Below are 13,668 nucleotides of genomic sequence, written 5' to 3'. Positions count from 1 at the left end.
AGAGAGAGAGAGAGAGAGAGAGAGAGAGAGAGAGAGAGAGAGAGAACGGGATGGAGACTTAAAGAAGAGACTCCATGAGTCCCAGAAAAAGATTTGGACAGAACCAGAAAGATTGGGAGAGAAAGTGATATGGGGGTGGGGATGCTGCCGAGGAGGGAATGAGTAAGAGAGAGATTGGAAGAGACAGAGATTAGAGAGTGAGAGAGACAGAAGGTGAGACTGGAGAGAGAGACAGTATAAGAGGAAGGTAGAGCGTGAGAGGAAGACTCACTATCAGAGACAAAGAGACAAAAGGGTGTGAATGAGCAGGTGAGAACTGAGGGCTATGAGAGTCATCCCCTAAGGGGCAGAGGAGGAGGGGGACTGTGCCTGGGTGTCCCAGGTTCCACGCTGCCCTCTTGCGCTCTCTGTCCTTGGGACCCCAGAGCTGGTAAGTTCCCTGGCTTGGCTGGGCGGGAGGAGCTGCCTGGGTGCACATTCCTGGTGCCCGGGTCTCAGTGGGGATGTTCTGGGGGTGCACGTGGGAGGGCAGGAGACAGGTAGCTGGGGGGCGGCTGGAAAGGGACGGGGAATGGGGGGTCTTGAGCACAGAGAGGGTCAAATTCCTGGCCAGCGTGCAGGGGGGGGGGGGCAAGAATAAAGGGGCTCCTATTCTCTGTCTCTGGCTGCAGACAGCTGCCCCCTCCCTGCAGCTGCCAGTGCCGCCCACCTCTCTTGGCATCACTCTTGGTATGCGGTCCCGGGCCAGGGCCTCCCCCAGTCCCCCCAGGCCCCAAACAACAGGCTCTTTCTCCTCAGCCTCCTCCGACCTGCAAGCCCCTGACCCTGTCTGTGTCCCCAGCCGGGTCATCTGCAGAGAGGCACACACAGCCCCTTTTCTTCCCTCTCCCCAAGCCCTTGATGGAGGAAGGCAGACCTCGGAGCAGCCTCAGCCTGGCCAGCAGCGCCTCTACCATCTCCTCGCTTGGCAGCCTGAGCACCAAGGTTCGAGCTTCTTGGTGGGGCTGGGGAGGAGGGGGGTGCTCTGGGCTGCCCCATCCTCCTGTTTCCGAACCCTGGTTTCGGTGCCACCCGAGGGACTCTGACTGTCACAAGCAAGGATCTTTAGCAACGGGGTGTGCCAAACCTAGCAAGGTCCCAAATTTCCCACCCGCCACAGCTAGGAATTCAGAGGCACTCCCAGCTGTCCCCACCCCTTGTATTTTCCTAATTCGAAGCCAGAGTAACAGCCCTGCTTAACTCTGGTTGCTAAGATAAGGCCACTCCCCAGCCGTGACCTCCCCTCTCCCCAGCCAGGAACTCAGTGGCTACTCTTATTAGGACTGAGAAATCCGTGTCCTGTCTCTAGCCATCCCATCTACCCAGTTCTGAAATCTGATAAAGGAAAGACCCTACTCCAACAATAAATATGCCCCATGTGGCCTGAGATTCTTGCATCCCAAATCATCACCCCAGCCCAAAGTTCAGTCATGACATTCATTTTCTTGTCCTCCAGACATTCCCCTCACTCATTTCTAGCTTCCCAAGTTCAGATTCTGTAGATTTGAACCTGACCTGGATCAGCGTCGTCACCAAGGAGGGGCATCCTGTGGGAATCTGGCCATGGGTGCCTGGGATATCTGTGTGCACAGGAGAGGGAGGCCCATCTACTGGGATGAAGGGATTTGGAGCTCCCACCGCCACCCTGGACATGATCGCTAAGGAATGTCATTCCTTGGCACTGAGGTATCCTTTGATTCCAGCTGACCCATCACTAGGGACTCAGCACAGAGGTCCTTCCTGACCATGGGGACCTCCCAGGCAGTATTGCCATCTTGGGTCCCAAAGGGTCTACTACATCTCGGGCTCTGGTGGCCAAGAGCATCCTCTCCTTGGCAGTGGACCCTCGATTCCCAAATTCCCTCCGCAGTGGCCAGTAGCCTCTTCCTTGCCTCCAGACACCTCCCGCCACGCATGAAAAGTGTCTGTCAACTCTGCACTATGCACATGCAATTCTCATCCCCAAACTCAGATCCCTCTTTATTTACTTTTTAATCTCAGTTCCCCGACCAGGGATTGAACCCGGACCACGGCAGTGAAAGCGCCGAATCCTAACCACTAGGCCACCAGGGAACTCCCTCAGCTCTCTCCTTGACCCAGTTTCTAAAGGCAGCTGAGGAGGGCCTTGGGTTGCCTGAGTCCCACTGCACCGCCTCCCCAAGTCCATCCCAAGGCCATGTTCACTTCTGTCCTCCTTGTCTCTTCAGAAGTCCACCCGGGCGGTAAGCAAGGTGCATGCCTTCGGGAAGAGGGGCAATGCGCTCAGAAGGGACCCTAACCTCCCCGTGCACATCCGAGGCTGGCTTCATAAGCAGGTAGAGTGAGCAGAAGAAGGGAAAGGACACTCCAAGTGATGTTAGAGGCTGTGCCCCTGGCTGTCCACTGTTTCTCTCCTTCCGAGTCTTCTCCAAATATATATATATTTTTGATAACTGTTTCCTCCCTTATTCTGTCGTTTCTTTCATTCATTCATTCATTCAATGACCACTTTTTTTTTCATAAATTTATTTATGCTTTATTTTATTTTTGGCTGCATTGGGTCTTCGTTGCTGCGCGCAGGCTTTCTCTAGTTGCGGCGAATGGGGGCTACTCTTCGTTGCGGTGCGCGGGCTTCTCACTGCGGTGGCTCCTCTTGTTGCGGAGCACGGGCTCTAGGCACGCGGGCTTCAGTAGTTGTGGCGCGCGGGCTCAGTAGTTGTGGCGCGCGGGCTTAGTTGCTCTGCGGCATGTGGGATCTTCCCGGACCAGGGCTCGAACCGGTGTCCCCTGCATTGGCACGCGGATTCTTAACCACTGCACCACCAGGAAAGTCCAACGACCACTTCTTGAACATTTACAATGTGCCAAGCCCTGGGTCACATACCATGCAAATAAGACAAATACGTATCTATCTACATTCAAGATGGGGGTGGGACAGGGATGGATAATAAATTTGTATAAAACAAGTGGACTAAATGATTTTGGATGGTGGGAAATGAAGCACTGTGAAGAAATAACGTAGGAGAATGTGCTGGAAAGTGGCTGAGGGATGAGAGCTACTTTTGACTGTTGGTCGGGGAAGGCGTCTCTGAGGAGATGACATTTGAGCTGAGAATTATGTGTCAAGAAGGAGGCCATTGTGTTAAGATCTGGGGGGCAGAGGGAATCTGAAAGCAAAGGGCCCTGCAGCAGGCCAAAGTTTGGTGTTTGGAGCAAGCCAAGGTGAGAGAGAGGAGGGGCGGCAGGGCGACGGGGCGAGCTTCTCTAAGTGTGGTCCCAGACCAGCAGCGCCAGCATCACCCGGGAAATTTCTAGAAATGCAAATTGTCAGCTCCCACCTCAGATCTACTGACTGGAGAACTCTGGGGATGGGACCCAGGAATCTGTGTTTTAATGAGCCCTCCTGGTGATTCTTATGTGCACCCAAGTTTTCGATTCCCCGTAAGCCAGCAAATTAGGGTAAGGAACTTGAGATTTATGCTAAGTGTGACGGGAAGCTCTGTTTTGAGCAGGGGACTCACATGGTCTGATTTATAATTTTAAAAGATCATGCTGCTTCTGTGGGAATGGATTGAAGGGGAGAAGAGGGGCACAAGGTTAGAGATGGAGCAGTTCTGGAAGAGGAGATGGGGAGATGCAGGATTCAGGGTATGGCTCAGCATCACCTTCCTGGCCTCTCTGTGTCTCACAATCCATAGTGATCGGGCCAAGTCTTTCTATATAAAGCCGCTGCCCGTGTGTGGTACAGTATCTGTCCCAATCTTCCTGTAACTTCTCAATCCCCAATTGACACATGAGGAAAAAATGAGGTTTCTAGTGGGGAAATGACTTGCTTAAGGGCACAGTTTGAAAGTGGTGGAGGTAAGAGTCAAACTCAGGTCCACCTGTGTCCAGAATCTATGTCCTCTCAACTGCAACCCACTGGTTTCCAGTTCTCCATCTGAATCTATTGCACCAAACATGTGTCTCTGCCCCTCTCCTTTGTTTGGGTCTTTGGCCCCAAGTGTCACTGTCTCCATCTCCTTTTTTCCCTCCCCCCTCTACTCCCACTCTGTCTCTCCAGGACAGCTCCGGGCTCCGGCTCTGGAAACGCCGCTGGTTCGTCCTCTCTGGCCATTGCCTCTTCTATTACAAGGGTCAGTGCCCCAGCTGGCATGGGGTGGGCGGGCCCCCCTCCCACCCTCCCTTTCCACTAGCCTCTTGGCCTCTAGATCCCTGTGTGACACTTGACCCCAGCCTGTCTTTTGCAGACAGCCGCGAGGAGAGCGTCCTGGGAAGCGTCCTGCTCCCCAGCTACAGTATCAGGCCAGATGGTCCAGGAGCCCCCCGAGGGCGGCGCTTCACCTTCACCGTGAGTCCATCCAAGCCCCATGGGCACTAAGGCACTAGGCGATGGGGGCAGGCATGGAGCATCCATTACTGGAGATAAAGACCAGGTTCCATGGCATCCTTCTTTTTAGAGGGCCCGGCGGCCGGGTCCTCCAGCTCTCTCTTCCCGCAGGCGGAGCACCCGGGCATGAGGACCTACGTTCTGGCGGCTGACACGCTAGAAGACCTGAGGGGCTGGCTACGGGCACTGGGGCGGGCCTCCCGCGCGGAGGGGGACGATTGGTGAGTATAAGTAGAGGCCACGCCCCTGACACTCTACCTCCAGTCTGGGTCCTGCAAATTATCCGGCTAACCCCTCCCTTTAAGACCCTGCCCTCTTCAATGTCCAATCACTATTCTTCTAGCTATGGAAACTCCGCCCTTCAGGCCCCACGTCCTGGGGACTTCATCTCCAATCAGCAAAGAGTCTATCTCTTGTAAGCTCCGCCCACCGTTTTGTCCATCAGTATTGCTCACTCTCTAACTGGCTCCCGCAGAAGTCTCCACCCCCTGAGGCTGCCACCTAAAAAATGTCAGATTAATAAAAAAAGGAAGGCTCCAGGCTCTGTCTGCCTGCCCCAATTTTCAGGCTGGAGACGCATAGTCTAGGGCATTGGGCCCAGCGACCTGGATGGACCTTGTGGCCCTGCACAAGTCACTTCCAACTCGGGCCTCAGTTTCCCCATCTGCAAAATGGGGAAAACAATTTACAGTACACTACCTCCCCTTTTTTCTTTGTAGGTTCCTGTGTCCTTATCTGTGAAATGGCAATTAGGGCTGTTATAAAGTTCAAAGGAGTGATGTCTTTTTCTGTGTCCACTCGTTAGTGGGCAACCCAGGTCATCTGCACGTCCCCAGACTGGGGAGGGCCCTGGCGGCCCCGGTGGTCCCCCAGAGGTGAGCAGAGGGGAAGAGGGGCGCGGCTCAGAATCACCGGAGGTGGCTCGTCTCTCCAGAGGTCGTGGCCGGCTGCTCACCCCCAGCCCCATGGCTGACCTCCAATCTGGACCCCGAATTCGGAGGACAAGGAGCCCAGAGTGAGTTGGACGAGGGAGTCTGGGACGAGAAGTTTCTATAGGGCTGAGCTTCAGAGGAAATGCTGTGGGCGTGGCCGAGGGGCGTGGCTGGGACTGATTAGGGGAGTGACTTAGTGCTTTCTCACTGATGTGTGTGACTTGCTGGGTTCTTGTGGGGTCAGTGCCTGTTGGGGAGAAGTCTTAAGGAGAGGATACCATAAAGAGGGAAATTATTCAGGATCTGGTTACTAGAGGAGGGTTCTACTCCAGAGGGACAGTGAGACACCCTGAAGGGAGACAGATCTTTGAGGCTGGCTTGATGGGTCGTGGGATGAGGGGGCTCTAGTTGACGCAATTCGCCTATTCTCTCTTCCCTACAGCCTGTTCACACCCTTCTCTCGCCCTCCCTCCCCTCTGAGCCTCCCCCGGCCCCGTTCTGCTCCTGCACGCAGACCCCCTCCCTCCTCTGGAGACACAGCACCTTCTGCCAGACCCCATACCCCCTTGAGTCGCATCGATGTCCGGCCTCCCCTGGATTGGGCCCCCCAGCGCCAGACACTCTCCAGGCCCCCCACTCCCCGACGAGGACCCTCCTCCGAGGCTGGGGGAGGAAGGGACCCCAGGAGTCCCCAGCACTGGAGTCAGGAGGCCAGAACACCGGTGAGCAGAGGTGATGGGGGGAGGGACTAAACCTCCCATTTGGCCATGGGGCTGTCTTTCCAGGCTGGTCTCTAGGCCACTGGCCCCTGGGTATCATGGGGATTGTAGTTCAGCATAATCACAGCTGGGTTCAGATGTGAAAGGGAGAGTGAACTTTAACTCCCATGAGTTCTCAGGGCTCTCCTCAGGCTGGTCTTTGGCCGTTACCCCTTAAGCATTATGGAGATTGTAGTCCAGAATACTCTCCTCTAGGACAATGCTGTGAGAGGTAGCGTCGATTGCATCTGCCTTGTGTCTCCAGTTTATCTTTCTAAGTTGGTCACCTACTATTTCCTCTGAGCATCATGGGACTGTAGTCCCGAAAATCCACAGCTAACCACGAACGTGAGCGTGAGCGTAGACTGCAACTTCCATGGGTCCGTGGGACCGTTTTGCCAGGCTTTCCACTTATTAGCATTCTCTGTGTCCCAATGGCACACAGCTGGAGAGCAGATCGTTGAGGAAGTTCTGGGGGCCCAGTTCTGAACCTCAAAGAGTCTCCTAAGGCACTGCAATTCGGGACACATCCATTCTAATATTTGTTAGTAAGACATGCCAATCTCTAAACATCTCTGTATCAGTATTCCTCCCAGGCCCCCTCTGGTTCCTCCACATATCTCCAGCTCCCTCCAAGGCCTCCCGGGACCCGGGCTTCCATGGTTTTATTGGTAGGTATCCTGGGCACCTCGAATCTGCCAGAGCCCCCTCCCTTGCTTTCTTTGCTATGGTGAATGTCATCTCCTGGACTAGTGTGCCTAGAGAAAACTGGGTATTTCAAGGTGCCTGGATATATATTAGTTTCCTAGGGCTGCTGAAAACTGGGTGGCATATATATATAGAATATCTCTCCATTCATATAATTTTCTAGGTCTGTCATTTGAGTTTTTCCATAGAGATTTTTGTGCTATTAGTTAAGGTAATTAAGGTAATTCCTAAATTCCTGATAGTTTTTTGTTTTTTTTTGGCCACGCTGTGCGGCTTGAGGGATCTTAGTCTCCTGACTAGGGTTTGAACCCAGGTCACTGGCAGTGAGAGCACCGAGCCCTAACCACTGGACCACCAGGGAATTCCCTACTGATAGTTTTTATAGTTATTTGAATGGTATATTCTTCTTTTTTAAAAAATATTTTCTAGTTATTGATGGTGTAGGGATATGCTATTAATGTTTGTAACTTCATTTTACACCTGGCATCCTTGCTGAATTCTCTTATTTATTCTAATAATTTTTTATGCTATTTTTTGGGGGGAGTAGATGAGCACATCATCTATAAATAATGATGGTTTTATCATTCCCCTTCCTATCCTTACACTTTTATTCTTTTTCTTATCTTATAGCATTGGTCAACATCTCTAATAGTGTGTTAAACTGTAACAGTGGTAGTGAGCATCCTTATTTTATTCTCAGTCATAAAGGAACTCTCTAAGTTTTCTCCATTAATTATTTATTTGCTATAGCTATTTGGTAGCAAAGACCACTTCCTAAAGCCCAAAGTCTGGCAATTGGTCTACTGAGGTTTGCTAAAGCTTGGAACAAAGCTAATAAGGACAGGGGTGTCTGTTAGTAGCAACAGGGCTCAGCTCAGCGCTGAGCTACAATAAGGACCTGTTTGGGCACGTGACCTCCAACCTTTCTCTTTCTCCTCAGCCGGGTCCCCCTCTAGACTCAACCTTCCACCAAAGCTTGGAGACAGATGTAAGTTCTCCTGATCGAACCCTTGCTGAGTTCCCAGAGCTGGGGAGAGAATGTTTAAATTGTGGGGCAGGGGGAAGGGCCAGATCTGGTCCATAAATAGCTCCTGTCCTCCTTTCTCCAGACTCTGTTGACCAAGTTGTGTGGGCAGGACCGGCTCCTGAGGAGGCTGCAGGAGGAGATAGATCAGAAGCAGGAGGAGAAGGTACAGGGCTCTGGGACAGGGGAGGGGCATCTGGCCTCTCCACGTGCCCTTAGCCCATCCTGATCCCCAGCATACCCAAGGATATAGGAAGACACCTGTTCTCTCTTCCTGAGGCTGGGGGTGGTTTCAGAAGTCTAACCATCTTCCCTTTCGGTGCAGGAGCAGCTAGAAGCAGCCCTGGAATTGACTCGACAGCAGCTGGGCCAAACAACCAGGGAGGCTGCAGCTCCTGGGAGGGCTTGGGGGCGCCAGCGCCTCCTGCAGGACCGACTAGTCAGTGTGAGGGCCGCTCTTTGTCACCTGACCCAGGTGAACATCTGGGAAGGGGCATACCTCCAAGGAGACCCCAGGATTCTACAGGTTGTTACTAAAGGGAACTTGCCCCCAAAGGCTCTTGGGAAGGTGGTTCTTGAGAATCCCCCCAATTTTAAGCCAATGATCTTGACATTCCTAGAGGGTGAGGGGCAAGCAGCCAAGAAACAGTAGTATTTAATTTAGCCATTTAAGGGGGAGATTTTTTTTTTTTGAGATAGATTTAGTTTCCAGTCTAGTAAGTTCTTACTTATTTATTTATTTTTGGCTGCGTTGGGTCTTCATTGTTGCGCGAGGGCTTTCTCTAGTTGTGGCGAGCGGGGGCTACTCTTCGTTGTGGTGCACGGGCTTCTCGTTGCGGTGGCTTCTCTTGTTGCAGAACACGGGCTGTAGGCACACGGGCTTCAGAAGTTGTGGCACGCAGGCTCAGTAGTTGTGGCACACGGGCTTAGTTGCTCCACGGCATGTGGGATCTTCCCGAACCAGGGCTCGAACCCGTGTTCCCTCCATTGGCAGGTGGATTCTTAACCACTGTGCCACCAGGGAAGTCCCAAGGGGGTGATTTTGAAACGGACTTCCTGGCTTTGAATCTCAGTTTCCACTCATTGTTGCTTTGTGACCTTAGAGAATTTACTTAATCCCTCTGGGCCTTAGATGCCTCTCATATAAACTTGAGATAATAAAAATAATATTTACTTCATAGGGCTATTGTGAAGTTTTCATAAATATATGTAAATGAAGGAATGTTTAACACTTTTGTACCTAGTATATGGTAAGCAATACTTATGTTAGCTGTAATTATTACTATCTGTAAAATGGAGACATTAACCGTACCTACCTCAAAAGAATTAAATGAGAGCTAAGAACAGTGCCTGGCACACAGTAAGTGCCAAATAAATGTTAGCTGCAAAAAAAGAAAAGAAAAGAAAAGAAAAGTCTGTTTAGGGCTTCCCTGGTGGCGCAGTGGTTGAGAGTCCGCCTGCCGATGCAGGGGACGCGGGTTCGTGCCCCGGTCCGGAAAGATCCCACATGCTGCAGAGCGGCTGGGCCCGTGAGCCATGGCCGCTGAGCCTGCGCGTCCAGAGCCTGTGCTCAGCAACGGGAGAGGCCACAACAGTGAGAGGCCCGCGTACCACAAAAAAAAAAAAAAAAAAAAAAAGTTAGCTGCTCTTGTTATTGGTATTGGCAAGGAAGTTTCTGCTGCCCGGGGGTGTATAGGTCTCATGGTCTTGTCTGTTTCAAGAATTCATTAGATCTGTAGACTCTGCTGCCCTAGAGGAGTGCAGAGGTAATCCAGAAGATTCAGGGAAAGCTGTTATTTGTCTACACTAGCAGTTCATTGGAATGGCAGGTTCAATATAGACTCTGGGGTTCCCAGTAGTCTGAGCAAAGAGGCCCTTGGGACTTGCAGTCCATATACCCCACAGGGCACCTGGGGCCAGGCCACCCTTCCTCCTGCTAATCTAGGAAAAGATGGGATTGGGGAAGATCTGGTGGGAGGACATGCTAACTCTCTGTCTCCCCCTTTCTGGAACCTGAGGAGCGAGAGCGGGTTTGGGACACGTACAACAGCCTGGAACAGGAGCTGAGCACCTTGAGAGAGACCCTTGAGTACCTGCTGCACCTCGGGTCCCCCCAGGTACACCCCTGCCCCAAGCCCCCAAGCCCCACCCTGCACTCCAAGATCACTTGGAAACCCTTTTGGCATTTAAGCCCCTCCCACAGAATCAAAACCCCTCCCATGTTATCTTTAGCCCCTCCCCCTCTGCCTTTTCCTTTCATTTAAAACCCAATAATTAAGACAGTGCCCTTAATTTCAAGACCTATCTTCAGATTCGGAACTACTGCCCCGTCTGGTTCTAAATCTCTCCTCTTACTTTGAAGCCCTACCCTTGGGGTCAAAACTCTGCCCCTCAGCCCTGTCCCATCCTGCAAGTTCATCTCTTGCATTCTGCATCCTGACTTTCACTTTTAAATTTATCCTCTGGAGGCTCCAGTTCTAAATCCAATCCCTTAGTTCAGGCCCCCCTCCTGAAGCCCCATTGCTTGGCCTCAGACCCACGTCTTCATTCTAAGCCTAGCAATAGAATTTCTAAATCATATACCTTCAACTAAACATTCTGGCTTCTAGTATTAAATGCATACTCACAGGTTTAAGCCCCACCCTCTTCATACTAACCCCCTCCCACTTCCTCCTAAAATCCACCCCTCAACGCTAATCCCCCAGCTACTGGTGTTAGATATTCCTCAGCACCAGCAATATATGAAAAGAAAAAGACATCACAGGGCTTCCCTGGTGGCGCAGTGGTTGAGAGTCCGCCTGCCAATGCAGGGGACATGGGTTCGTGCCCCGGTCCGGGAAGATCCCACATGCCACGGAGCGGCTGGGCCCGTGAGCCATGACCGCTGAGCCTGTGCGTCCGGAGCCTGTGCTCCACAAAGGCAGAGGCCACAGCAGTGAGAGGCCCGCGTACCGCAAAAAAAAAAAAAAAAAAAAAAAATCACAACCAAATTAGGCTTATTACAGGAATGCAAGGTTAATTTAACACTTGAAAATAAGTTCATGTAGTTCACTACATTTAATAAAATAAAGAAAAAAAACCACATGGTCATCTCAATAAATGCAGGAAAAACATTTTAAAAATTTAATATCCATTCATGATAAAATCTCTCAGCAAAGTAGGAATATAAATCAACTTCCTTAATCTGATAAGGCATCTATAAGAAACGTAAACTTACAGCAAACATGATTGTTGGCAGTGAAATGTTGAAAACTTTTCCCCAGTATTTGGAATAAGACAAGTTCTCAGACCCAGGATCCAGACCCCCAGCCCCTCCTAGTTCTAGTCAGCCTTGTCCCAGGGATTCTAGGCAGTACAAGGGAGTCTGAGACATAAATTAAAGGTATAAGGACCAAAGAGGAAGGCGTAAAGCTGTTTTTATTTAAAGATGACAAAGCTGTGTATGTAGAAAATCTAGAATAATCTCCAGAAAGATTGGTAGAATAAGCCGATCCAGCAAGGTAACTGAATGCAAGGATAACATGCAAAAATCACTTGTCTTCTTGTATGCTAATAACAAACAATTAGAAAATGAATATTCATAAACAATAGTGTTTACAATGAACATAAACAGGTTAAATATCTAGGGAGAAACATAATGAAAGACATGCACGACACCTACTCTGAATGCCACAAGATGTCATTGAGAGAAACTGAAGACCGATATAAATGGAGAGATGTACCATGTTCGTGGATAGGAAAGACACTAATGTAAAGATGTGGTACATCTTTATGTGGTGAGGGCTTTCATGTAAAGATGTGATTTCCCCAGTGGGGATATTCGATCCCAATACAATTCCAGATGGCTTTTATGTGGAGTTTGACAAGCTGACTCTAAATTCTATCTGGAAGTGCAAAAGGCCAAATGTAGACAAGGCAACCTGCAAAAACAAAGCTGGAGGACTGACACAACTGGATGTCAATCAAGTCTGACTGTAAAGCTACAGGTAATAAGAGGGCAGTATAGTATTGACACAACATTAGACAAATGGAACAAAGGAAAGAATAGAATATTCAGAAACAGACTCACATCTATTTATATGGTCACCTATTTATAACAGAGGTAACACTACAGAGCCATACAGAAAAACAATGTTTATGATAAATGATAATGGGTAAGTAGGATATCTAAATGGAAATTTCAGACCGTTTCCATGGCCTATCAACTTTAACCCTCCTTGCATTTTCCCACCTTTGAGTAACAAATTCCTTTCCTCTCCCCAGGACAGAGCATCTGCTCAACAACAGCTGTGGATGGTAGAAGACACACTGGCAGGTCTGGGGGGCCCCCAGAAACCACCCCACCACACTGACCCTGACTCCCCATCCCCTGCACTCCAAGGCAAGGAGTCCTCAGAGAGGGAGGTGAGACTCACCTTTTTCTCCACCCCCAGCTTCCTGTTCCATCTGCCCCTGGCCCAGCTCATTACCATCTCCCCTCTTTCTCTCTCCCTTGACCAGCTAACCAACCTCAGGCATGTATCCTAAGCTCTGGAAGCCTTTGTTTCCTTATTCGTTGTACTATGATCATTGTCCAGTGATGTGCTGGACCCAGTTCCCAACACCTCCCAAGGTCCAATTGCCTGCCTCTCTTCTCAACTCCACATTCAGTGATGTCATGTTGGTAGCTTGAAATTGACCACGGTGGGAGTATTTACACCGTGGAAACTGGCAAAGGCTACAAACCAGGGCTCATTTCTCCCAGAGGGCATTTGTTAAACATTTACCAGACACCGCTGATCTTAACCCCTACCTTGCAGGGGACTGTGAGAAGGAGAAACTGTGACTAGAATGTGCCTGACATAGAGTAAGCCGTCAGGAATCAGGAGCCACAATGGTTGTAGGCGATCATCAGATCATGTATCCGGGAGACCTGGGTTTAGATCTCAGCTTTGCTATCTTTGTGACATCAGTCATTGACCTCATTCTCTGAGCCTCAGTTTCCCCATATATCAAATAGGGATAATAATAGCTGTCTCATAGATTTACCGAGGGGATTCAATGAGATAATGCTGGTAAAGTACTTAGCACCGTGCCAGATGCATAATCATTATAAAACCTCACACGTATAATGCCCTGCCATGTGCCAGGCACTGTTCTAAGTACCTTACATGTATCGATTCAATCCTCATATCAGGGACTCCCCTGGTGGTGCAGTGGTAAAGAATCCTCCTTACAATGCAGGGGACGCAGGTTTGATCCCTGGTCAGGGAACTAAGATCCCGCATGCCACGGTGCAACTAAGCCCTCGCGCCACAACTACAGAGCCCACGTGCCCTGGAGCCTGTGCACCACAGCTAGAGAGTAGCCTGCGCGCTGCAATGAAGAGCCCACGTGCCACAAGGAAAGATCCCGCATGCCTCAAAGAAGATCCTGTGTGCTGCAACTAAGACCTGGCACAGCCAAAAAAAAAAAAAAAAAAAAAAAGCTGTAGGTTAAAATCCTCATATCAAAAGGTGAAATATGGCACAGAGAGGTAAAGTAACTTTCCCAAGGTCACACAGCAAAAAAAAAGGCAGAGCTGAGGTTTGGAAACCAGATCTGGCTCCTGGTTTTCAATCTTAATCCTACTTATGCAGTGTCTCAATTGCTAAGTGCTTGAAAATGGTAATAATAGTGGTAATGATAATTATTATTCCCCTTTCCTGGCCTCTCCAGAGCCTGCCTGAGTCCTTGGAACTGAGCCTACCCCGGTCCCCTGAGGCTGACTGGGGGCGGCCCCCAGGGGGCGACAGAGAGCTTGCCAGCCCTCGGTCAGGTAAGCGTCTGGAGTGGGGAGGGACTTGCTCGGCATTCCTG

General features: G+C 50.4%; 1 protein-coding gene across 12 annotated transcripts in view; it reads left to right on the top strand.

Moving 5' to 3' along the window:
• Positions 1-13,668, top strand: part of PLEKHA4 (pleckstrin homology domain containing A4) — a 32,170-nt gene that overhangs the window by 6,498 nt on the left and 12,004 nt on the right. Inside the window, exons 1-15 of one of the 12 annotated variants that reach the window (XM_027080125.1) lie at positions 1-309; positions 895-984; positions 2,247-2,354; positions 4,082-4,154; positions 4,269-4,369; positions 4,520-4,629; positions 5,214-5,423; positions 5,783-6,062; positions 6,683-6,769; positions 7,747-7,794; positions 7,916-7,996; positions 8,156-8,305; positions 9,849-9,947; positions 12,094-12,234; positions 13,528-13,627. The exon at positions 1-309 is cut by the window's left edge and continues 1,370 nt beyond it. In XM_027080125.1, the coding sequence (XP_026935926.1) occupies positions 901-984; positions 2,247-2,354; positions 4,082-4,154; positions 4,269-4,369; positions 4,520-4,629; positions 5,214-5,423; positions 5,783-6,062; positions 6,683-6,769; positions 7,747-7,794; positions 7,916-7,996; positions 8,156-8,305; positions 9,849-9,947; positions 12,094-12,234; positions 13,528-13,627 (1,672 nt within the window). In that variant the 5' untranslated portion in view covers positions 1-309; positions 895-900. Of the gene's footprint in view, positions 431-798; positions 985-2,246; positions 2,355-4,081; positions 4,155-4,268; positions 4,370-4,519; positions 4,630-5,213; positions 5,424-5,782; positions 6,063-6,682; positions 6,770-7,746; positions 7,795-7,915; positions 7,997-8,155; positions 8,306-9,848; positions 9,948-12,093; positions 12,235-13,527; positions 13,628-13,668 lie in introns of all 12 variants that reach the window. The other 11 variants (XM_027080122.1, XM_027080124.1, XM_027080123.1 and 8 more) reach the window with 11 other exon arrangements.

This window comes from Aethalodelphis obliquidens, unplaced genomic scaffold (assembly GCF_003676395.1).
Source record: "Aethalodelphis obliquidens isolate GAN/ISIS:26980383/991018 unplaced genomic scaffold, ASM367639v1 scaffold43, whole genome shotgun sequence".
In the NCBI taxonomy this organism is placed as follows: domain Eukaryota; kingdom Metazoa; phylum Chordata; class Mammalia; order Artiodactyla; family Delphinidae; genus Aethalodelphis; species Aethalodelphis obliquidens.
Note: the sequence above shows the minus strand (reverse complement) of the source record. Positions and strands in the feature narration are given on the sequence as shown.